Genomic DNA, 27,726 nt, shown 5'->3' on the forward strand with positions numbered 1-27,726 from the left:
TATTGAGTTATTATATATTAATAAATGTTATTTTTAACACACACACACACACACACATATATATATATATACTAATAAATATAATATTATCATATTATTAGTTTATTTTAGTTAATGTTTTAAACTTATTTTTTTAGTTAATTTTTTAATTGGAATATTATTTTAATTTATTATTTTTTATATAATAAATATTATTTTGTTGGATTATTAGTTTATTAGTTTATTTTTAAAAAGAAAAAAAAAACATAAAAAACGGTTTTCAAAAAACCGATTGGATCAAACCAAAAACATATTCGGCAGATTTTGACTTTCAATACAACGGAATAACATATTATACCAAACCAAAAAAACATGTTCGGTTATATATCTTATTTAAAATACGTTTTCAATTATATGTATTTAAAAAAACATATTCAATTATATATCTTATTTAAAATACGTAGTGCATCCTAATCGAAAGTTTCAAATTGAATGTTTAAAATTAAGATGAAAAGACATAGTGATATATCTTTTTGAGATAATAATTATTAAAACTACTTTTTATATAAAAAAAAACCATATAAATTGTTTAAATACATAACAAAACCGTTGTTAAGTTATTTTTAATACATATAAACGAAAAAGCGGTTTTAGAACTAGCGATCCAGAAGAATTTATATATTTTTTTATGTCATGAGTAGTATTAATTATTATTATTATTTTAAAGACATAAAAAATATTTTAAGAAAACATATTTTTTATACAAAAATGTATTTTTTTTAAAGACAAAGAATATGTTTTACCTAAAATAAATACATACAAATTGTTTGTAAAAAAAAATATTTTTCATAATACAACTAAAATACGTTTGTTTTATTTTTTTAAAACAATTTTAAAAATGTTTTTTGTAGTTTATTTATTGTTTATTTTTAAGGATTCTATTATTATATAAATTAGTTTTTGGAAAGAATAAACGAAGAACGCATGCAGCTCAATTGGTTAAGGCTTCGGTTTTAGGAGGTGGAGGTCATGACTTCGAACCCTCCTCCCCAGCCATATAATTGTCTTTTTTAAACAAATTTCAAAAATGGTCCTTGTGGTTTCCTAAATGTCACAGATTCAGTCCCTTTATACTTGAAAAGATGAAAATGACCTTACAAATTCAGTCCCTAACGGCTGAATACTAACAGTGTTAGTAAAATGGGCCATCAGTGCAACTTTTTCAAACCATAAGGACCATTTATATCAAAAAAAATTAGGAGGGACTAACTTTGTGACTTTTGGCAAACCACATGGACCATTTTTGTAATTTTATCTTTAAAGAAATATATTACGGAATATGTTCCTAGAAAAACATGATAAATATATTATCAAAGCATTTCCGAATAAATGTATTTTGTTCATATTAAAACTTTAGGATTTCATTATCGGTGCAAAAACATATGCATAAACAGAACTTAGATTCATTTACATTAGTGATCTAAATCTCTTTAAATCTCTCGGTGTAGTGTAATTTTATATCGACACTTGTGATACAAATAAACAGGGTGGGTCAGGTTGGAAAACCTGGTGAGTACATAGGGTTTTCAACCCACAATAATCAAGTTATTATGTTTTATCATCAAACAATTAACCCAATTACTCATCCCCATTATCTTCTTTATTTCTTAAGGATCTACCCTAAGAATTATCTATCACTCATTCCTAAGGATTCCTCCTAAGGAATAGGCACGAAGTCCATCTTCGCCAAGGTTTATACAACCGGCACTAAGTCCATAGTTGTCAGGGTTTATACAACATATGCTAAGTTCATTGTTGTCAGGGTTTATACAACATGCACTGAGTCCATAGCTGTCAGGGTTTATACAACAAGTGTTAAGTCCATAGCTCTCATTTATTGACAATATTATTTGCGGGAGTCCACCTGCAATTCATGTCAATGGGTTTTTAGAGTACATATGATGAACATATTGTTCACGCACCTACAGGTTGTGAGCCTGCTAGTGTTCCACGAACCGTCTAGAATAGTCCATTGTTGTCATCCATACATTGCTAGATGATGGGGCCAATTTTTGGGTAAGAGCTTCTCTCATTTTTCACCTCTCACCCTCATCTCATATTATATATCACCTTTCATCTCATCCTTCAACTCATCTTTCTTCACACACTAGCTATTTCATCTACCGATGTTCTACCCAACATATTTGTGGATATAAAATACATATACAATTCAGATCTTGAAGAAAGAGTTAAGATATGAAAAGAAAATACATATTCGATTCAGATCTGAAAAAAAAAAGTTTAAATCTTTCATCCAATATAGATCTTAACTAAATAGATAGTATGCACACACATAACACGTAAATTAAATAAAATACTTCATATCTATGTGTAAAATGAAAGTAACTATGCACTCACCTGAAAAGGTGATGATTCGGACATCACTTCGCTTCCTAAAATAATCTTATTTGATGTAACCAAGAGGTTTGATAAAAAACTGGGCTTTGTGCGGGCAGAGTTTTGACTCGAAAAACTCTTTTCTCGGGTCTTCGGGTGCTTCGGGGCTTGCTTCGGGGGTTTAGGGTGGTTCCTTAGGCTTTTGGGGGTGTTAATGTAGTTTGAGAAAGAGTTTAGGGTTTAAAGGTGTAAAAAATTCTAAAAATTTTTTGGAGGTCTCGCACCCCTTTTATAGTGGTCGAAGCCTCAGGTTACGTTGGGCGTAATCTAAACGTACGTGGGGCGTACTACCTTATGGCGCTCTACGGTGAGCGTAAACCCAGTACGCTGTGCATAGAGTGATGTGTGGCAATGGACGCGTTTGCATGCGAAGGAAAGGCGACGTGGCTGATTCAGCCTCCTCGAAGTTTGCGACTGAAACTTCAAAAATTCATATCTTTCTCATACAGGATCCGTTTTGACGTTCTTTATATCCACGCGTATATGAAATTATACTCTACAACTTTCGTTTAGACTCCGTCGGCTAATTTTGACTTTATTTTTAAAGTTATATTTTAACAAGCTGGAACAGGAAAAGTCCGTTAAAAATTCATAACTTCTTCATCCGACTTTCGTTTCCGTATGTCTTTTTACCGTTAACCTACTATCGGCAAGATCTTCGATTCTCGTTTAGGTTGTGTCGGCTAAAAATCGTTCGATCTATAATTCGAGTTCCGGGATGGATACTGCTATGCCAAATCTTAAAAATCTATAACTTCCTCATACGAAGTCAGATTTGGATATTCTTTTTATTCACGCTCTCGGTTTAACGTCTACTATGACTTTTATTTAGATTGTTAAGGCTCAAAATCACTTTATCGTAATCTCACTTTTTACGTCACACAACGTCATGCTGGTTCTGTCGTGAAACTTCGACATGTCATAACTTCTTAGTTATAACTCAGATTTATGTATTCTTTATATCTTTGGAATCATTGTTTCGACCACTACGAGTTTCTTTATAGATATCGGGTTTATATAAGATTTTGTTTTTGACTCTTATTTTTATCCTTTATTTATTATTTCATAATAATTAAGTATAAAACACATAAATTCATATAATTCATTCTTATTACTTCAAAACGAGTTACAATGGTTGACCTAGACTAATACTTCATCATTAATGCTTTAGTGCAGAAACACGGGCGTTACACTCATCCTCGAAAATCGTCGAGATCACCACAAAACATTTTCATCGGAGGTTGGATAAAAACTCTCGAACTTTTTCCTACCGATGATGATGGTAGTCACCTATTGTGATATCCCCAAATTCACGGTCATTTTAAAATTTTTATTTATGTTTATTTAAAAATAAGAATATCCTTTTTGAAAAGTAGTATTGCGGAATTTGGTATCAGAAAACATGATAATGATGTTATCAAAGAATTTCCGAAGAAATGTATTTTTATTTAAAACATCGGGATGTCATCGTCAATACAGAAACAAAAGTATAAACAAACCTTACATTCATTTACACTAATGATTTACATCTCCTTTAATCTCTCAGTGTAATGTATCTTCGCATCGATACCCATGATTCAAATAAACTGAGTGAGTCAGGTCGGGATACCTGGTGAGTACATAGGGTTTTCAACCCACAATAATATAAATATTATGTTTAATCATCAAATAATTAACTCAACTTCCCATCATCATTATCTTCTTTATTCTTAAGGATCTACCCTAAGAATAATCTATTCTTCATTCATTCATTCCTAAGGATAGTCACGAAGTTCATCGCCGCCATGATCTATTCAACAGGCACCAAGTCCATACCTATCGATATTATCTGTAAGGCACAAAGTTCATAGTTGCGATGTTCATCTACAGGGCACAAAATCCATAGCTGCTAACATTCATTTGTAAGGGACTAAGTCTATAGCTGTCAGGGTTTTTAGAGTACATCTGGCGAATACGTAGTTCAAAAACACATACAGGTTGCGAGCCTGCTAGCGTTCCACTGGACTGTCTAGAATAGTCTGTGGTCATCATCTATACTCTGCTAGATGACCGAGTCATCGTTAAAGTCAAGGATTCTCATCATCTTTCACCTCTCATCATCTATTTCGTCTTTCATCTCTCATCATTCATCTAACATTCTTTACTCAACATGTTTATAGGTATAAAAATACATATACAATTTAAATCACGTAAAACATTTATAAATCGTTTATCTAGCATAGATATCAGAAACATAGATAATAAGCACATATTTTATGTATTAATATTAAATATTTCATATCTATGTGTAAGATGAAAGTAACTATGCACTCACTTGTTAAAGTGATGACTCCTAATTCGGGCTGCACTTCGCTTCTAATAATCGTCTTTTCCGTTGACGAAACCTAATATTATTATCACTAGATTTAGTCTAATATTTATTGCAAGTAATTATTAGTCTAGATTCATCATTAACTCAATGTATAATTTCATGATCTATCAAGCAAGGATTAGCCAGACAGGACAGTTGGGAGGTAGGACTATTTCGGGATATAGCTTTTCTGAAATCCAACAACTAAACCCAATGTGACCATTCTAAACAGCTCTCCGTATGTAGCTCAGTTAGTATAAAGACATTGAATCACTTATAAATCTTGTTTATAGGTTCATAATAACGATAATGAACTTAAAAATAAGTTATACTTCAAGTAGGGTAAGCATAACTCACTTACAAGGGAGTTTAGCGAAGAACTAGGCTCTGCACGGGCAGAACTTCTGAGCCCAAAGATCTTCTTCTTGGGGTCTTCTGGTCCATAGGGACTCGCTTCTAACACCTAGGAGGTTCTAGGCGAAACAATAGAAGGTTTGTGGATGTTTGGGAGAGAGTTTGAGTGAATTGGTGTGGAGAAATGAGGAGAAACACCACCTATTTATAGGCTACCAGCTCTTACGTACGATGGGTGTACACAAGGGTACGTTGGCATACTTAGTGCATTTGGTGTACATAGAGCTACGCGGGGCATACTCAAACCACGTGTTAGCATCGCATGCAAAGTCGTGGGGAAGAAGGTGGGGCTGAGATCTTGCCACGTGTCCCTTGCTAGTTAATCCTAAACATTAATTATCTTCTAAACTCCGTAACTTTTGCATATGAGCTCAAATTTTGACATTATTTATATCCACACGTAGGTAGCGACGGGATCTACAACTTTTGTTTAGACTCTATCGACTAATTTGACTTTATTTTTAAAGTTATATTTTAACAGGCTTAGACAGATGAATTCCGTTAACAATCAATAACTTAGTCATCCAACGTCCGTTTTCGATTGTATTTATATTGTTGAGATCCTATTAATGAGATCTTCAATTCTCGTTTAGGCTGTGTCGGTTAAAAATCGATCGATCTAAAATTCAATTTTCGGGTTGTGTACTGTCATGCAAAAATCTTAGAAAAATAATAACTTCATCATACGAAGTCAAATTTGGATGTTCTCTATATGCACGATTTTCGGTTTAACGTACGTTACGACATTCATTTAGATCGCTAAGGCTAAAAAATAGTTTATCAAAATTTCACTTTTTACGATACGCGATGCTATGTCGGTTTTGTCGCAAAACTTCAACGTGTCGTAACTTCTTTGTTATAAGTCAGATTTCAATGTTCTTTATATGTACGGAATCCTTGTGACATATACTATACTTTGGTTAAGATTATTTATTTTAAATAATTTTTTATCAAAAAATCATTTTTAACGCTTATTATCTCTAAATTGACTAACCCGAATCTGCGGGTGTTACACGTATAATAACACCACTACCATCATCCGATCACCACCACCACTTTTAATGTTTATAAGAGTTTGTTGCACATTGTGTGAGATGTGGAGGATTCCAACGGATTGTGAAGAGCTTGTCGTAGGTGGCTACCAGGTTGTTCGGTGGAAAAAGTTAGTAGTGTTAGTGAAAATAGGCAATACTTGTGAAGACTCAGAACAAATTTCATGTCGTTTGCCAAGTTATGATGAACCTTATTAGGAAGTAATGCGTATAACAAGCAAAATTATAAACATACAAAGATACAATATTTACGTGGTTCAGTGAAGGTGACCTACGTCCACAAGCAAGAGGGGAATATTCTTTATTTCAGAGTTCTCAAATAGATGTTACAAGTATAATTCCATAGGGATTCGACCTTCTCACTAAGGATACAAAATACAAGACACAAGACACTTCAAAAGAATCTGCAAGCATCCCTATTTATACTTGAGGGATCAGACCTAAAACCCTAATAGGCCAAACCCATTAGCCTATAGGCCCATAAGTGGTGATAACCAATCATATTCCGCCATGCAACATCTTCTGAAACATTCATCAATTTCATACAACCTATGAGCATTAGAAACACACATGATGGAACACCTTGTGCCATAGTAGATCATCTAGATGTAAAAGTGACACATCATGAACACTAATGGCCCAACATCCATCACAGTGACACAACATGGTGTAATCCTTGAGCAATACCAACTTTTGAGCATCCTTGAACGATCTTGAGCATCATAGAGGACTTCATAGCATACTTGGCTTATGAGGATACCATGGCTCATCAAGGTACCAAAATGTTCCATCTTGCACCATGATGACGCAACATGTGCAAGGATGACACAACAGGCATCAAGAGTGGCGGAAGAACTTCTAGGTTGGAGCAACATCATCATCATCTTGGTGCAACAAGGACCATCTTGTCACAACATGGACATGATTGGTGCATCAAGAACCTACTTGGCACAACAAGGCTTCGTCATGGCACAAGAGGGATATGCTTGGCACAAGAAGGAATGCCTTTGGAGCAAGAACATCATTCTTGGCCCAACACTTCATCATTTGGTGCAACAAGTTCCTTTGTTGCTCTATATCACTCTCAAGTTCTCCAAACCCCTTTCAGGTGCTCTGAACCCCCTTTTATATGATCCGTTCCTTTGGCACTTGATACATTCCTTTGTTAGACGATCCGTTCCCTTCTTAGATGATTTATTCCTTTGTCACAGGCTCCATGAACCCCAAGTGCTCCATTGAGTTCCAAGCGCTCCAAATGCTCCATGAATATGATCCAAATTCTCTAGTCACATTTAAGGAGTAGGGCTTATGTCGAACCCCCAATAAAGGTTTTGCAGTGAACCCAAAAATTTCGTTGATAAGGAGTCTAACACCCATAGAATTCATGAAAATTTTAAACTGTAAAAACATTCAAAATCATCAGTGTTTAAAAACTTGTTTCCAAAATAAGATTCACATAAGAGAAATCCAAAGATCATGAAATAAAAAACATGAGAAGGTGCACGATCACGCCTTCGCATTCCCGTGATCCTCATGACAACTCGTCGAGTTCCTATAGTATCCAGAAAAGCGGGAAAAATCGAGCCAACTCGCCGAGTTGTCAGGACAACTCGTCGAGTTTTCCCAGCTTAACTCATTCAATCATTTTTCATCCCTTCTAACGCTTAAGAATGTAGATATGATACCCAAGAGCTGGAAAACCACGTAAAGTTGCTAACTTTACGTCCATGCATGGCACTAGGATGCTAAAACACTCCAAGAAGGATTAATAAGGGACCTAAAGCATGAAATAGGCCTAGAACTCAATAAAGCTTGCAACTTTAAGTCCAAGGAGGCCACAAAACATCCAGATAAGAAGTTATAACTTCATGACATGCTCAAACCAAGAACAAACCCAAAAAATGAGCCAATATGATAATAAACTTTCAAGTAATGAGATCTAAGCTATAGATAAGCAAGGTGTAAATGTTATACCTCCAAATGACTGCAACAAGAGAGACGATTTTGGATTTATAGCCTCCTTTCCACACAAACCACTTCAAACTTCAAGCTTCTTTAAAAGAACACCAAGAAAACACTCTTCAAGGTCACACACACAAATATGGAAGAGACCACGCGAGTTAGGGTTTTCTGGACAGGGAAGATAGGTAAGGAGGCCACCAAAAAGATTTAAGGCCTTTAAATAGGGTGCAACACCCAAGAAATTACGGTTTCTTAATCAAACCACTAACTCGTCGAGTTTTCTTCACCAACTCATCGAGTTGGTCCAAAAAGATTCGCGGCCCAAACACTTTTAACACGTCAAGTAGAGGCCATCAACTCGAAGAGTTCCGAGGAAAAATTTCCTTTTTTTTAACAAAAAAATCTCATAACTGGGAATCGAGATGTTACAACATAATTGATGATCACTAATGGGAGTCAGGGTAGGGCGGAGCCCCCGAGTGCTCGAGTTACGCTTTCCTGCTTACTATCGAGGAGGCCAGGGCAGTACCAAATGTTGTGACTGGTATGTTTCTATCCCTTATCTTATTGATTATGTTTGTTTTATGCTCATATGTTTATACCTTTGTTAGGTACGTTCTTAGTGAACTCTTTGCCTGCTCTTGTGTTGTTCGACTTGGGTGCGACTCGGCCCTTTGTCTCTTAGTATTTTAGTAGGGAGTTTGCTTTTCCCTTAGGTGAGTTGGAGTGTCTGTTGCGAGTTTCTATCACCAACGAACATGGGGTTTCTGTTGTTTCGGTTTATCAGGGTTGCATTCTGGAGATTTTCGGAGTATCTTTCCCGATTGATTTGATTCTTATTCCCATGGGAGACATCGACGTGATAGTCGGTATGGATTGGCTGAGCCATTCCAGTGCCTTGATCAACTGTGAGGATCTGCAAGTGGTAGTCTGAACCACAAGTGGGGGAGAACTGGTTATTTATGGAGAGGGCACCAATGTTATATATAAGTAAGTTCAATTGAGAAAAATAAAAAATGTTGATAATGGGGGAATCATTCTCAGCCACTCATTTAATCTAAGCATAAAAAGACACGGTGACAAACTTGTAAATATGATAATAACCTTCAATCTCAAATACCTAACTGTAGAGAATTAGATAATAGTTCGTTCATCATCAAAATTTCTTCTCCAACCTTTAACAATCATCTAGATTTCTTCAATTAAACCATCATCAATGTCATCTAGTATTAATCAATCATCGATCTTCGTGGTTGGGAGGTTCGCCGTTCAAGCCAGAGTCGCAACCTAAATTCATCGATTTCTTTGTTGAATACTCCGAATGTTCGTAACTTGCAAGCATTTGTTAAAGTTAATAATAGATTTGGAATTAGAATTTCCCATATTCGCAAACGAACTCAGTTGGAATCAGAATTTCTTCACTGATCATGAAATTGGAATCAGAGTTATGGACTCGCAGTCATAGTCGACATTGAAGGACTCGGAATCGATACTTACAGCTTCCCAATCGGATTTTCGAAAATCAAAATCAAAATGAGAAATCGATCAGACATAGGATGTCGTATCCTGGAGTCGAAATCGGAAGTATATGATGATTTGGAATTGATAAATTGAATAGGAAGTATCATGTTTTTAACATTTTTAAAATAGTTATCTTGTATGCACTCCAACTATTTGATGAAATGCATAAACTAAATCACCACGTTATATTCACATATGAATATGTTTTCTCACCTGAATCAATATATGATTATTAAAAACACAAAACAAATATGCAAGTTTGCATGTTATTCATATGTGAATAACATATAAAAATTGTATATATTTGTGAAAATACCTTCTCATATTCATATGTGAATATAATGTGTAATATTTATAAGTGAATATATTATCTAATATTCACGAGTGAATATATATGTAGTATTCACATGTGATATATCATGTAATATTGTGTAATATTTATGTAATATTGTGTAATATTTACATATAAAAATATCATTTAATGTTTATAAGTGAATATATCATCTAATATTCACAAGTGAATATAGTATGTTCATATTCACAAATGAATGCATCGTCTAATATTTAAATATGAATAGTATGTTTATTATATGTTATATTCATATCTGAATGATACTTAAATTGTAAATAAAAATGAATTATATTTTTTATTCATAAGTGAATAACGAATGTACTGTAATAAAAACCTGATGCATTTTTATTCACTTATGAATAACGATAGCTGAAAATAAAAAAAAATATTTTATCTTAAAATATATCAATATAGATGTCTATTTGCAAAGAATAAAAAATTATGAATTTTGGTATATTTAAAATTATTTTTCGATAAAAATAGTTTCTTAAAAATTAAAAAAACAAAAAAAACTATGTTTTTGTATATATTAAGGTAATAATTAATATAGTTTAAAGAAACATGTTTTGTTGGAAAACATATGTCTATTGTTTCCCATTTCCCGTAGTACAAAGGAGACTTTTGCGGCAAAAATAAATGAGTGGCTGAGAATGATTTTTCAACTCTCAACATTTTTTACTCTTAATTCAACTCTCTCTCTCTCTATATATATATATATATATACATATATATATATATATATATATATATATATATATATATATATATATATATATATATATATATATAGGGGATACGGAATATACATTACACCCTCACCTAAGCTTAGGTACTAAACCTCTAAAATATGTCATTTTAACTTACTAAACATACCCGGTTTGGTTTCACTTGGTAAATATATCATCCTCCATAACATTTCTTTCTTTCATTATCGTTTTTCCATCTTTGTTTTCTTTTCTCCATTATCGTTTATTACTTCATCCAAGTGAACATTACTAAACCCTAAACGCTAACCCTAAACCCTAAACTCTAATCCCTAAACCCTAAACCCTAAACCCTAAGCATAAACCCTAAACCCTAAACTTTAAATCATATTGTGTCGATCTTGAATTTACATCTTGAAGTATTAATCGTGAATCCATTAACCGTAATCTTTATATAGTAAAACAATGTATTTTCAAGAGGTTTAGTACCTAAGCTTAGGTGGAACTGTAATGTATATTCCCTTTTTCCATATATATATATATATATATATATATATATATATATATATATATATATATATATATATATGGAAAGAGAATTTAACTGTGTTTGCTATGAATAAAAATAGGTAATATCCATTTCTTTACCTTTCATTTTTTAATAGTTTTTATATATTTTGGATATAGTTTCGACTTACCTTTTGCCTTTACTTCTATTTTTTTATTTACGTATTATATTTTGAAAATACATTCCTATATTAATTTCAAATACTTTAATTAGTTTTCTTATGTGATGTGAATAGAGGCTTTAGAAAGACATGTCTTATTGACTTGTGTGACGTATATGACCGTATAATCATTTGTACCTTTATACCAATGATCATTATTTTTTATCTTTATTTTATGTTTTGTTTTGGTCTTCTCTATCTTCTTAGAGGGTTTGGAGTGCGTTTTCTAATTAATTTTTTTTAAGATAAAAATGTTTATTTGCTTATAGTGGTGGTAAAAAGAGTTTTTTAAAAAATATTTGGAAAAACTTTTATAATGAAAAAACCAATAAGTCAATAAATTAAAAAATGTTTGGATTAAAAAAATATTTTTTGAAGTTATTTTTACTGAAAAACCATAAACAGTTTCAAAAAGCTACGTTTTACATATTTATTAAAAAAAATCTTATTGAAGCTTATGAAAAAGTTATTCTGAAAAATGTTTTTGAGTTTGCCAAACACTTTTATTGGCTTATTAGCTTTTCAGAAAGACAATAAACAAACAAATATTTTTCAAACGCAATCCCAAACATCCCCTTAGTCAAGTACAACTTCTTTCTATTTTTGTTTAAAGTTGCTTATGTATTAGTATTCTTGGTGATCCAGATAGAAAAAGTTTTTTATTTTTTATATTTTATTATTATTTTTTTAAAACTAATTCACCCTTCAAGAAGGATGCCCCTGTCTAACACTATTTAATTTGACAATTTTGTAATTATATTTTCGTTTGACTCAACCGGATGTAAAGGTTAGGTGTCATGTGACTCCGTGTAAGAAAAGATTAAAAATGGCATATTGATGATAACTTCATCAACGAAGGATAAGTCATACTTACAACTTTTTTGTTGATTCATTATTCAAATAATAAAATTAGTATGAAGAACATTGTATTTTTGGTGGACTTCTGTTGAATCAACATCTTTTCTATAAATCAAACATGAAATGAAACTACCATATTCTGTATTAGCAATTCTTGGCCCATAATAACAACATAGTTTATGTATTTATAATATGGGCAACGTACCAACATTATGGAAATCTGTTCTATAATCATGATTATAAATTATTTGTTATTATAATCACACACTATTCAAACCCGCAGCATAGCACGAGTTTTTTTTTACTAGTTGAAATTAAATTTCATACCTTTTATCATAAAGCTAAGAGAAAACTGCAATAAAATCCCTACATATTGGATTTATAATCGATGTTGTCCCTATATTTATTTTTTATTCAATTAAGTCCCAAAAACCGGTAATCGTATTCAATTTAACCATTTGACCCAGTCTGGTCATTCAACTTTCAAAAATTTACATTTTTGACCCAGATTTCAAATTTTTTTACAAATTTGTTTCAAAATTTACACTTTTAGTCCAGATTTTAAATTTTGTTACAAATTTGGTCAAAACATTACTCTTTTTGCCCAAATTTTAGAATTTTATTATGAATGCATCACAACTTTAGTTTTTTTTACAACTTTTTTACTCAAATTTTTTTTTTCTAATATGGCTTTTCTTTATAAAATCATATTAATACAAAAAAAACGTATTTTCACATAAAAATCTTATATTTTTTATATAAAAACTTTTTTAAAAAGTTTTTTGTATATGAAATATCTAATTATAAAAATATATATTTATTAAGTATATAAATATATACAAATTCGTTTTTATAAAAAAATGTATATAAACACCTATCACCTTTATATATATTATTAGTTGTCTATCTATATTTTTTTACAAAATCGTGTTTTTTTTTTTATAAAAACGTGTTTCAATAATTTTTTTATATAATAAGTGTTTGTATACATTTTATAAAATCGTGTTTGTATACATTTGATAAAATATATACGAACACGTATTATATAAAAAGTTTTTAAAATAAGTTTTTATAAAAAAATGTAAACAAACACGATTTTATAAAATAATATATATAAAATCGGTATTTGTATACATTTTTTTTTATAAAAACGGATTTGTATATATTTACATACTTATTAAATATTTATTTTTATAACTAGATTTTCATAAAAAAAAGTTTTTATATAGAACATATAAATTTTTTAAGTGAAAATACGTTTTTTTTTTGTATAAATATGATTTTATAAAGAAAAAACATATTAAAAACAATTCTTTGTTAAAAAAATTGTAAAAAAAAAAAACTAAAGTTAGGATGAATTCATAATAAAATTCTAAAATTTGGGCAAAAAGGATAAAGTTTGGACCAAATTTGTAATAAAAATTAAAATTTGGGTTAAAAGTGTAAATTTTGGACCAAATTTGTAATAAAATTTGAAATCTGGATCAAAAATGTAATTTTTGAAACTTAGATGACTTACCGGTATTTGGGACTTAGATGAATAAAAAAAAAAATATAAAGACTAAATCGATTATGAGGCCAATATGTAAGGATTTTATTGCAGTTTTCGCAAAAACTAATATAAATTTGCAAAACTATATAATAAAATATTTTAACCATTCTATAAGTTTTGTCAAAATTTCCAAATTACCCAACAAGTCATGAGGAGAACTACAATAGCATACTTATACCGTTCTTCCTCTTCTTTTTTTTTTTTTTTTTTTTTTTTTTGGGTAAAGAAGTAATTTTAAGTTGATAATGTGAGCAAGAAACTCGTCTGGATACATAACTATGACGAATTATAGTTGTCTGTTTGAAAGAACATTAATATCTTTTGTTATTCAAATTATTTAATTTAATCTCTTGTTTAAAAGAACATTACATTCTTATGTTATGCAAATGATTTAATTCAATATCAATTAAATCTCCATCTTTTTCACGTGGGAATCACATCGCTTGTTAACACATCATTTTGGAGATCAATTCGAATATATTAATGGAAAAGTCGAAAGAATACCCTTTAATAATGATAATAATAGTTTATCCCTTACTAGTTGAACTTTAAACATAAAAATCAAATATAAAGTGTTTGTCCGTTTGATCTATATAATAATCATTTGTTGCAATCTTATTTGTTTTTGTGATAAAAAAAATAGTATAGTAAAGGAGACGATTTGGAAAACTTTGGAAGCTAGAATGATCACGGAGTGTTTATATTAAGGCTATGTATGACATCTAATGTTGGTCTTCGACTTGTGTCTGAAGTGTAGTTGGTGACGTTATCAAGTTCTTCATTTAACTCTCAGGGGGAAGGAAATCATTTCCTCCCAACTCATTGAACTCATTATCATATCATTTTTTTTTTTTTTTTTTTTTGCTTTTTAATATTTCTGAATCCACAACACACATAAACTATATCTTTTTGAACTCATTCAATTAAAAAAAATACAAAACAATCAAAGGTAAAATTTTAATTAGCAATACAGTTACCAGCGGTATCACTCCCGCTTCAACGAGTTGTTTAATTGGTTTTACTAACTCACTTCATTATCTCTCTATACTTTCTCTTTCTTATTTTCTCTTGTACCATTTTTTTTTAAAACTTATATCTTAGTTGTTTTGTATTTTTTTTAATTGAGTGGGTTAAGAAATATAGGATTTTCGCGTGTTGTAGGTTGGAAAATATGAAGAAAAAGAAAAGATAAAAATTGATATGACAACGGGTTAGGAGGGAACGTATCCCACATATTCACATAGATGATGTACCATGTGGTGTTTGATGATTTCACAATGACACTTTTTAATATGTCATCTCCAAAAATAATGACCATTTTGGTAATCTCATAGATTTTTTCATTAGATCCTAAAATAAAGTAAATATGATTAGAAATATATTTTTTTTCTTCTAAAATAATTCACTTAGGTTTTTTTAATTGTTCTAATTAATTTTATGTATTCCTAATAAGATCATAAACGATTTAATTTTTATCAAAAAAAATGATATGTAGTTCTATTGTTGTAAAAATAGTCTAGACGGCTAATTAATCTACAATTAATCAATTTTGTGGTCTTCATTTGCCTATAAATAATGTTGAACGGTTATGTTATGGGAGCTCAGTAATTAATGATGCAAGATAGTAAAAAATTAATCAAACATATCAAATGGTCAAAATTATAAAAAAAAAAGTCAACAAAACTAGAATGAAAGCCAAAACTAAAGAATGAAAATAAAATAAATCTCCTAACTTCTGCTCCATATACATTTGTTTCTGATCACGATTATGACTGTTGGGGAATTTCGAAATTTGGTTATAGGAAATCTGGATCACAAACAGGAATCGTGTGATACACTTTTCTTATTTGATATTTCGATTCTAATTGCCTTGGGTATCACACAATCCAAACTAGGATAATTCCTGAAGAAACGATTCTGATTTTAAGCACAAAACACAGAATCAATTTTGAGAGAGAATGAACAAGAAAACGTCTTTTTGTTTTCTGTGTTTCAACGAAGTCATACTATTTCCAGGACTTATCCACACAATGGATAAAACGAGAACAGTTTTCAACTTTCAGAAAATACGAATTAAACTTTGAATTTGCATCTTTAAAGAATGACAAATTAGTCATCGTACTGTTCTAAAATGTTTAGTAAATACAAGTGTGTATTCCCACACCTCCTAATTTTTATTATAACTAAAACATTATTTTTAAAACATCTCTTAAATCCATTACACTAAAATATATTTGATGATTAAATCACCAACAATAACACCTACGTTTCTTTGTTCTTATCATGGCAACACCAACCTTCATGGCAACACCAACCTTCACGTCTAGACACAAAATGAACCAAACATTATTATTTGTTTTAACTTTTATCTATTTGTATAATCTTTGATATGTATTTAAACATAATATGAATCGTATTTTGCTATATGGTTATATTTATTTATTTTAAAAAGTTATTTTTTAATTTAGGGTACTTGTTAATTCTTTAATTAATTCTCATCTTAACCGATTAATCTTTTAGCTAAAAAAAGATTAGATCGTTCCTACAATTAGAAGGATAATTTTTCTATAACGTTTAACTTAATTTACTAATTTATCTACTTTGCTACTATTTTATTAGAAAACACATTAATAACATACAAACGGATTTGAGATACTTTAAAGTGTAGACATACAAACCAAAAACGGATAAATACAAAACAAACATATCGTAACATGATACACGTATGATACACGTAGATACATGTAACTCATATTAATATAAACAAAAAGAGATATCAATTTTTTTTAAATGTTTGGTAAGATAGCTGGTAGTTGTAACTTTAATTTTATAAGTTTTGGAAAAAATAATAAAATACTTTTGAAATGTGTAAAAATACATAAAAAAAACATATCTAAAAGTTAAATGTAAAAAATAATAAATAAAAGGAGTAATTATAGAAATTGATTCAAAAGCTCAATAGCTTTTTTTTTCCTAAAAATTATATGAAAGAATTTTTAGATTTGAAACGTTTATTTAAATTAAAAGATAAACCTTTGATAAACGAAATTTTTTGTTTAAATCAAACGTTTTATTAAAAATAAAACTTAGAAGATTCCAAACGCACTCTCCAAACACGTCGAAAACAATTATGTTTTTATACAATTTTTTTTTGTTGATCATACATGGTTGATGGATTTGTTTTTGTCATTTTGAACATAAATATTTGTTTTTAAGTTTTTTCTTTTCTTTTTCTCTTTCTGTTCCTTGAAAGTTTTTGTGTATTTGTGTATTATGCTTATTTTCACGTAAAAAATTATAATATATTTAATTTTATTTACTATTTTTCCTAAAGTAGTAAAAACAGATGGTTCAATTGACAAAATAGTTTTCGTTTTTGTAGATGACACTATAAACTAAGTAGGCCATACGAGGAATCAACAAAAATTGTCTATTTAAGAATAAATCACAACTGTCATTTACGAAAATGAAGGTTTTACCTATAAAAAATTGATTTTTTTTTCGTGGTAAAATCTTTTATAGATCATTTCCACAATATATATATATATATATATATATATATATATATATATATATATATATATATATATATATATATATATATTGCAATTGTCTAATATTCTTATAATTCAACTTCTAACCTGATATAATACCAAGTTTTTATAAATTTAATACTTATCTTCCTCTTACATAATTTTAACTTTCAAGTACTATATATATATATATATATATATATATATATATATATATATATATATATATATATATATATATATATATATATATATATATATATATATATGGGAAAAGTGAATATACCCTTAGGGGTCGTTTGTTTTGTTTGATTTATAAGGAATTGAAAAGAATTGGAAACTAAAATCCAATACAAAACGTGTTTGGCTAAGAGAAGGAATGAAATATAATTTCCATAATTACTTTTTAATTCTGTGTATGAAAGATTTCCCATTCATTCCCTGTTTATAGTGAATCCACATTCTGTTAGCTTTTTTTTTTTTTTGTTACACAATTATTCTCCCATATATATGCGGTTCTAGTAAAACAAAATAAACTATGTGATTTTTCAAATCTTTTCTACGATTATATATGCGGTTCTCCCATATATATGCGATTACATTTTTCTCCAATCGGTATTTGTCAAAAAAAATCATCTATCGATCATATCTTTTTCTACAATTGCTGCCGTATTTCATCTCCGACTCATCATTCTTCTACTGCTCTGATGTATCTATCATCTTCGTTTACAGGTAAACATCTCATGTTCAATTTTTCTGCAATTAACTGTGTTCAACCATTTTTTTTATATATATTTGTAATATGTGATTCATCTTTGTCTGATAGAAAATAGCATAATTTTTTAACATTTGTGCTGCTTACTACATCTCTAGTTTCTTTGTGTGAAGTATGAACAATTTTCTTTACATGCTATGTACGTTTATTGTCGTCGTATTATAAAATTTATTTTCTAATTCCTTTGTAAAACCAGCAAACTAAACAGAAAACAGATTCCATTCCTTGTCCTCCAAACGCATTTCAGCTTTTAGTACATTCAGATTCCAATTCCTTCAAATTCAAATTCTTTTGACAGATTCCATTCCTTCAAAAAATATTTTGCGAAACAAACGTCACCTTAAGGGTATATAAACTTAGGTACACAAACCCATCGTAATACATCGTTTTGTTTGATATATTCATTATAAAGTTCTTAAACTTTAATTCCTAACTTGATTTGATTCCAAGATTTTCAAAATTTCACTATTATCTTTCTCTTAAATCATATCTTTTTGCCGAACACCTACTAGGCTATATATATACTATAGTTGAAAATGAAAATTATGTAGAAGAAGATAAATGTGGAATTTATAAAAATCTTGGAAGTAAATGAAGTTAGAAGTTGAATTATAAGAATATTGGACAATTACAATTTATATATATGATACAAAACGACGTACTATGGTGAGTTTGGGTACCTAAGCTTATATACCCTTAAGGGTATATTCACTTTTCTCATATATATATATATATATATATATATATATATATATATATATATATATATATATATATATATATATATATATATATACTGGTGGTGTACCGGCGCAAAGCGGTGGCGACGAATAATTTTCGGGCGGTAATTAACACATTTCATTGAATAGTTTCTTTGCGGCAATTTGATCAAATCATAAAAACACTTAAGTATTAAACAAGCTACAAAATATTGATAATTCTTTCATTTCAATAATTAAACGTTGATAAATAAATTTACGTGTTACTTCGTTATAAATATCAATATGCAATCATGCATGTTTGTTCTTTTTAATCATCAATAGATGAAAGTCGATGCATAAATATAATGACATGTTTGGCAATAAACATCAAATTAGTATACATGATACATATTGTAACAATTGTAAAATAATGAGTTCTTAATTGTACCTTATCAATCACACAATACTTCTTTGTACACTATGTTTGATGTGTAGATTGCATCATGATCGAACATTTTTTCTGGCTTTACTAATACCTTTCTATTAACACGTGATATTCCTCTGGATAAGGCCACATAAAGTTGGCCATGTGAGAATTCCGATTCTGGTAGGTAAACTCCCACATTTTGAATTGTTTGTCCTTGAGCTTTATTGATCGTCATCGAGAAACTAAAGCGAAGTGGAAATTGCTTTCTCTTCAATTTGAACGGGAGCATCTCATCATCAGACGCACATAGAAGAATTCTAGGTAAAAACACTCTTTTTCCAGCATGTTGACCAACAATTATTTCAACATCAATGACATTTTGTTGGAAAGCTCTACATATCAATTTGGTCCCATTACATAATCCATTTGATGGATCGATATTTCGTAATAGTATTATTGGGCAACCAATTTTTAACCGAAGATAATGAGGGGGAAGACCACTAACATTCAGCGAGTTCAAGAACTCCGTCAGATATAAATTATTACTATCGTCTTCCGCTTCATCATAACTGTAGTAAACTTTTTGCTCTCCTGAAAACCGCTCGATCATTTGGTCATTTATCTAATCAACACTTTCATTTTTAGTTGTCAATATACTCAAAAATTTAAAAATTAATATAATAACAGTTGCAAATCCTTACCAAAAATATTTCAAATCATATGAAACTTAATCATATTATTATCATATTTAAATAGATTGAAAAAAGAATTTTTAATCTTGTAAACTAACATAACATGTGATGGGTGTAAGCTTAGTATTTTTTATATTATATATAAATACAATATATGGTTTTAAATTTTAATAGTAATACAATGTATTTTTAATTTTCCAGCTGTTTGTCAGAAGTTTGTCAAAAGAAGGTCCCTTGGCCTTCCGGCTTCCTATGAACTTTACATATGCTTGTTTTTATATTATATATAAATACAATATATAGTTTTATATTTTAATAGCAATATTATACTATACGTAATTTAATTATAGCTATAAAGTCTATTATTTACAAAATAAAAAACATAATCTTTATTATTAGCTCATTAAAACCCAAATAAGATAATAATAAAAATAATTCATTGTAGTTACTTTGAGAAAAGAAACTAATAATCAAGAATATATTAAAGAATATTAATATTAATACGTAAATATCAACTACCATGTAAATTATAAATAATGAGATTGCATTTCAATCATTGATTTATATAATGTTCAAGCTATAATTAGGTTTAAATTAGTTTATAAAATTACTCTATAATCTTTTAAAAGAATACATATTTTAATTAGCACATCATCATTGTAACAATCATGAGTTTATGAAAAGCATCACACTAACAAAAATCCCAAAATTCCATGTATCACAAAACACATATATACTTTTGATTAAATGACCTTTATAATGTTTATTTCAACTAAAAGCAATACAATGGTAAAAAAGAGTTCCTGTTTTATAAGTAGAAGATTTTTGCAAATGTTTTATTCAAGTAAGCTTCTCGTTACATGTATAGTAAAACGATTTAGATCGATATTAAAACAATTAAAATGCAAACAAAATTCGCATATATTTTTATGTTTAATCACGACATAATAAACAATGGTTATTATGAAACTTATAAATAAATTCTAAATAGAAGTTCAATGAAAAAGGAAGCCTATTGTAGTAATTAAGATAACTTACATTTTTAAAGGTATATAAATAATAAAAATAAAGTGGCAACTCATAATCAGAAAGCTTGGGTCATCTAGGCATCTTAAATAAGTAAATTTATCAGTGAAAACTTGTTACCAGTTTAATTGTGAATATAAATCTTTAAAAAGCTCAAAATGAGATGAGACCATGGGTATAACCGGAAGGTATATGTCAAAACAAATATTTAAAAAAAAAACAATTAAGTTCGAATACAAAAAGAGGGATTTATATAACAAGTAGGCTCAATGGATTGACCATCTTCACTCAACTAATTGAGAAGTTCATTTGCATTGTTAAAAAAATCACCTGTGATGGGTGTCCACAAAGTTTTGGGCCATGCCAATGATGTGCCCACAAGACTTGCTTCACTATGATGATATGCAGAGTGCCCACAAGACCAACCTTTATAAAAAAGACATAATTTATGATTACTAAATGAATGTACAGTTGCATTATATAGAAAGTAATAAAAGTTCATTGATATTTAAAAGCTATGAAAGATCCAAACCTGAAATGAATGTTTCTTTTCATCACCACCAAAGATCAGGTCTTTGACAATTTGGTTCTTAATCTTCCATCTGTTTGCTGGAAGTTTGTCAAAAGAAGGTCCATTTGCCTTCCAGCAGCCTCCTATGATGGCAGTGGGTTGTTTTTCTAAGTGGCTCATCTTCTTGTAAAATATGTGTGTATTATGGTTTGAAATGAATGTTTGTTTGTAAATTGTAAAATGTTATTATATTAATAGCTTAGTCATTAATTTGATAAAAAGAAAAATATTTTGTGTTTTCTTTTCTTTGTTTTGCTCTTTATTAGTTATTATACAACTTTAAAGCATTTCAAAATTTGGTATATAGCACCCATACATGAATAGCTAGAGGGCACATTAAACATGATATATAACTTATATTTATGAATCATAAAGAAAAAGTACTTTGCACATTTGAACCATTTTGAGTTCTTATTGTGTTACATCGACATTGCAATCACATTATTTGTTTTTTCACTACAAAAGAAGAACTTTATATGATCACAACTTGAAAACAACCACTGTTTTTTGGTTACTCTTCAAGTTATGTTGAAAACAGTTAAAATATTGTGAGAAATCTGTTCGCTTACCTTAGTGGTGAGAAAAAGAATCAATTTTTTTGAATTGATTGAAGATAGAATGATACTTATACCTTATGGTTTGAAGAGAGGAGAGATGAGATATAGTCGACGGATGTGGGGGCAGCTGCAACTGCAGCATCTGTGAGGGTGGTCATCGACTATTATCCCCTGGCTAGTGGCGGATGCGGGGATAGCAACGATTGCAGCGTCTGTGACCGTGGTCGTCGACGGTTAGCCCCGGGTTAGTGGCGGATGTGGGGGCAGCGGCGATTACAGGTTCTATGAGGATGGGTGGTGGAGTGGTGGCGATTACAAGTTTTTTGAGGATGGGTGGCGGAACTAGGGTATTTTCCGGTGCGAAGGAAGAGAGATGGTGGAGATGGGGTCCAAAGCGATTTTGATGCGGGAGAGATGAGGATGAGGAAAGTGACGACGATTATCTATTATTTCATAGGGTTTAAGGGTATTAGTGAGGGAAAATTAGAGTATAGAGGAAAATTCAAGAATGGTATATAATCAATTGAATTAATGAAACATATACGTACTTTTTTTATTTACGTTTCTTTAGTTAATTTAACGGATGCTTATATGTATAGGAAGAAATAAGCTTAATATGATTGTATATGATGTATTAGAGTTTGTACCTCTTAAATTTCAAGAAACCTCTAATATTTTATATATATATATATATATATATATATATATATATATATATATATATATATATATATATATATATATATATATATATATATAGCCTAATAGGTGTTCGGCAAAAAGATGTGATGTAAGAGGTAGATAATAGTGAAAATTTTAAAATATTGAATGTAAATCAAGTTAGGTATTGAACCTTAAGAACATTATAATAAATATATTAAACAAAACGACGTATTATGGTGCGTTTGGGTACCTAAGATTATATACCCTTAAGGGTATATATATATATATATATATATATATATATATATATATATATATATATATATATATATATATATATATATATATAAGTTTAAGTACGCGAACTCACCGTGTTACGTCGTTTTGTATCACATATACATTATAATTGTCTAATGTTCTTCTAACTTGATTTCATTCCAAGATTTTTATAAATTTTACATTTATCTTACTCTTACATAATTTTCTTTTTTAACTATAATATATATAGCCTAGTATGTGTTCAACATAAAGATATGAAGTAAAAGGAAAATAATAGTTAAATTTCGAAAATTTTGAAAGTAAATCAACTTAGGGGTTGAAGTTTAAGAACATTATGATGAATATATCTAACAAAACGACGTATTATTGTGTATTTGGGTACCTAAGCTTATATATCATTACGGGTATATTCACTTTTCCATATATATATATATATATATATATATATATATATATATATATATATATATATATATATATATATATATATATATATATATATATATATAGAAGTAGGTTCAATGGAAAATGAATAATTAGGACAACATATGGTGGAACCAATGATCAAGTAACACGTATCCATTTTTATATTTATAAGTAATGTATTATGAAAGTTATTTATGTAGTTATTCCAAAGTGATGAGTTGTCATGCTTTCATTGGTTCCAAAATATGTTGCCCTAATTATTTATTTTCCATATACCCTTCCATAGTATATATATATATATATATATATATATATATATATATATATATATATATATATATATATATATATATAGAGAGAGAGAGAGAGAGAGAGAGAGAAAGAGAGAGAGAGAGGTTCAAATATGGATCTACATTGATTGTGTGGATGTAGGGATCAATATGGACCAAGATATTAAAAAACAAGAGATAAATATATATATATTAGTAATTTTCTTTTTTCATTTATGGTAAAATTTTAAATTAATTAATAACCTTTAAATAGAAAATCATTTTTAATTCACACCTAATCCATCTCAATGTGCGAACCACTAAAATGATCAACATTCCATCTTTGTAATTAAAATTCAACTTCATATTCATTCTTAAAATTTCACACTTTTAAAATATAACCACATAAATCAACATTCTTTAAGTTGTACGCTCTAATAGAAATTTCATTCTTACAGAATTACTAATCCATGTTTTGCAGCAAAAGAACATTCTTTAAGATTTTTGCAACAGAATTCCATTCTTATAAAATTATAAATTCACATTTTCATATTAACAACATTCTTTAAGAACAAAAAATATGAACACCTTCATCAATTATTGGAGCTTGAACGCCATCATTTTATTCTATTAGAATCACATGTTCTTCATACAAAACCATTCATAAAATCATCATTGTTCGTACGACATTATGTTTGATTTTGTAAGATAAGAAACAAATTAGAATTCCGATTTTGAAGGTTTGATCATGTGCTAATATTGGGGGATATTTATCTTAAAATATTCAACATTCATTATCTCTATATGAATGAATATACTCTTGCCTTGTACAGGTCACTAAGGTCTACAACTAATTAATATAGTATTTATATAAATTTTAATGTATAGTGGGGTGTTGCCAAATTTGTATGTGATGCAATTTAAAGTTATTACTCTTCTTAAGCCTTTTCATTTAATAAAAATGACATTTTCTATATTTTATTTTAATTAAAAATATAATTTTTTTTTGAATAACTTAAACTCTTGATCTACATTCATCCTTACATCCTCACAATATATATCATTTACATTCTAACCTAACCATATATATATATATATATATATATATATATATATATATATATATATATATATATATATATATATATATATATATATATATAAGAGAGAGAGAGAGAGAGATAAGTTCAATTGAGAAAATAAAAAAGTTTGAGAATATGGGAATCATTCTCAGCCACTCATTTAATCTAAGTATAAAAAGAGACGGTGACAAACTTGTAAATATGTTAATAACCTTCAATCTCAAATATATAACTATAGAGAATTCAATAACAGTTCGTTCATCATCAAAATTTCTCCTCCAACCTTCAACAATCGTTTAGATTTCTTCAACTCAACCATTATCAATGTCATCCAGTATTAATCAATCATCGATATTCGTGGCTGGGAGGTTCGCCGTTCAAGACAGATTTGCAACCTAAATTCATCAATTTCATCGATTTTCTTTGTTGAATACTCTGAATGTTCGTAGCTTGAAAGCATTTGTTAAAGTTCATAACGGATTTGGAATTGAAATTTCCTAAATTCGCAAATGAACTCATTTGGAATCAGAATTTATTTGCTGTTCATGAAATTGGAATCGAAGTTCTGGTCTCGCAGTCACAATCGACATTGAAGGACTCGGAATCGGTACTCACATGTTACCAATTGGATTTTCGGAAATCAAAATCAAAATGAGAAATCGATCAAACATAGGACCTCGCGTCTGAAGTTGAAATCAAAAGTATATGATGATTTGGAATTGATAACTTGAATCGGAAGTATCATGTTTTTAACTTTTTTAAAATAGCTAACTTGTATGCACAACAACTGTTTGTTGAAATGCATAAATTAAATTATCTCGTTATATTCACATATGAATATGTTTTTTTTCTCATCTAAATCAATATATGATTATTTAAAACGCAAAACAAATATGCAAGTCTGTATGTTATTCATATGTGAATAACATATAAAAATTATATATATTTATGAAAATACATTCTAATATTCATATGTGAATATACTGTGTAATATTTATAAGTGAATATATCATCTAATATTCACAAGTGAATATAATATGTAATATTCACATGTATTATATCATGCAATACTATGTAATATTCACATATGAAAATATCATTTAATATTCATAACTGAATATACCATCTAATATTGACAAGTAAATATATTATGTTAATATTCACAAGTGAATGTATCGTCTAATATTTAAATATGAATATATTATGTTTATTATATGTTATATTCATATATGTATAATACTTAAATTGTAAAAAAAAATTAATCATACTTTTTATTCATAAGTGAATAACGAATTTACTGTAATAAAAACATGATGCATTTTTATTCACTTAAGAATAACGATTGCTGAAAATATATAAAAAAATATATTTTATCTTAAAACTATATCAATATGGATGTATATTTGTAGAGAATAAAAAATCATTAAATTTGATATATTTAAATTTATTTTTTGCAAAAAATAGCTTCTTAAAAATAAAAAATAGAAAACGAAAAAACTATGTTTTTGTATATATTAAGCTAATGATTACCATAATTTAAGAAAACATGATTTGTTGAAAAACACATGTCTATTAATTTATCATTTTCGCTAGTATGAAGGAAGCTTTTGCGGCAACAATAAATGAGTGGCTGAAAATGATTCCTCGATTCCCAATTTTTTTTTTTCAAATGTAAAAAATTAATTATTGTGTGAATGTATGACTAAATCTAGACCAATCATTTTGATAGGGATATAATAGTAATGTTAGGTTCAAATGTAAAAGCTTAATTATTGTGTGAATATATGACAAAATCTAGACCAATCATTTTGATAGGGATATAATAGTAATTTTGTTATTATTAATTATGATAAAAAAAATTAAATCAATTTATTACCTTTAAAATAGGCCTATCAGTTTCATCCTAGTATCAACATAAGACCATCATCTTCAACCCGAAGAACAGTCCACCAACCCCATTACCAGGTTCATCATCATCGATAACTAAGCTGTTTGTGGAATATTAAGTTGTCATACTATCGCAGTCGGCATATCTATTGGACTTCGTAGCTGTTATTAGATCGTTATCGTCGATGTTACCTGCTAATATCCCCCTCATTGTCGCCTGTGGAACCCTAAGCTTACGGTTTGTCGTCTTTGATTTCACCTTCTTGATTACCATCTTCGATTTTACGTTCTTGATTATCATCTTCGATTTAATTCCAACTTAAGCGTAAAGTAAGATTCAAGTCTGTATGATAAACAATTTTATTATATATGCAAACCCTTAAATTATGCATAAAAAAAATAGAAGACACAGTTGCTTATTGTTTTTTACATTGTTGGTATTATCGAATTTGCAAATGTGTAATTATTTCAACTGATTGGTCTGTGTTGCCACAAGATTATAAAAAAGAATAGAATGAAACACTAAATTGGATTCATTATGCTCGTGAAATCAGTTTGACTTCATATATATTAGTAATTCTAGTTCTTTCCTGAAAGTATATCACTTCATCATCATTAAATTTTAATAATGTTATTTATTTTAATTTATATTTTTTTTAGTAAATTAGAAAGTGAAGCTATGACGGATATGCTTTCTTCTCATAGTTAGAATTGTACTTATTTTTGATGCTTTATATAATCTCCAACAATATGAACGGTTTTATAAAAAATGTCAAATTAATCATCTTCAATTATTTTCTAAGGTATTTAATTTAATAAGTTTTTTTCAAGTTTGAGTAGTGATTTGTCATTTTTTTTCAAGTATGAACCGACCATTGTTCAAGAATTATTATATTAAAATAAACAATT

At 29.0% G+C, this 27,726-nt stretch overlaps 1 protein-coding gene across 1 annotated transcript; it reads right to left on the reverse strand.

Annotated features, from left to right (window-relative positions):
• Positions 1–19,390: 19,390 nt before the first annotated feature.
• On the reverse strand, positions 19,391–22,369 carry LOC145002927 (uncharacterized). The gene is made up of 4 exons (XM_078962107.1): positions 22,286–22,369; positions 21,616–21,774; positions 21,414–21,509; positions 19,391–19,987 (listed from the first exon to the last, which is right to left on the reverse strand). The coding sequence occupies exons 1-4, from the start codon at positions 22,367–22,369 to the stop codon at positions 19,391–19,393; spliced, it is 936 nt and encodes a 311-aa protein (XP_078818233.1).
• Between the last annotated feature and the right edge of the window lie 5,357 nt (positions 22,370–27,726).

This window comes from Lactuca saligna, chromosome 1 (assembly GCF_052625555.1).
Source record: "Lactuca saligna cultivar CGN05327 chromosome 1, ASM5262555v1, whole genome shotgun sequence".
In the NCBI taxonomy this organism is placed as follows: Eukaryota; Viridiplantae; Streptophyta; class Magnoliopsida; order Asterales; family Asteraceae; genus Lactuca; species Lactuca saligna.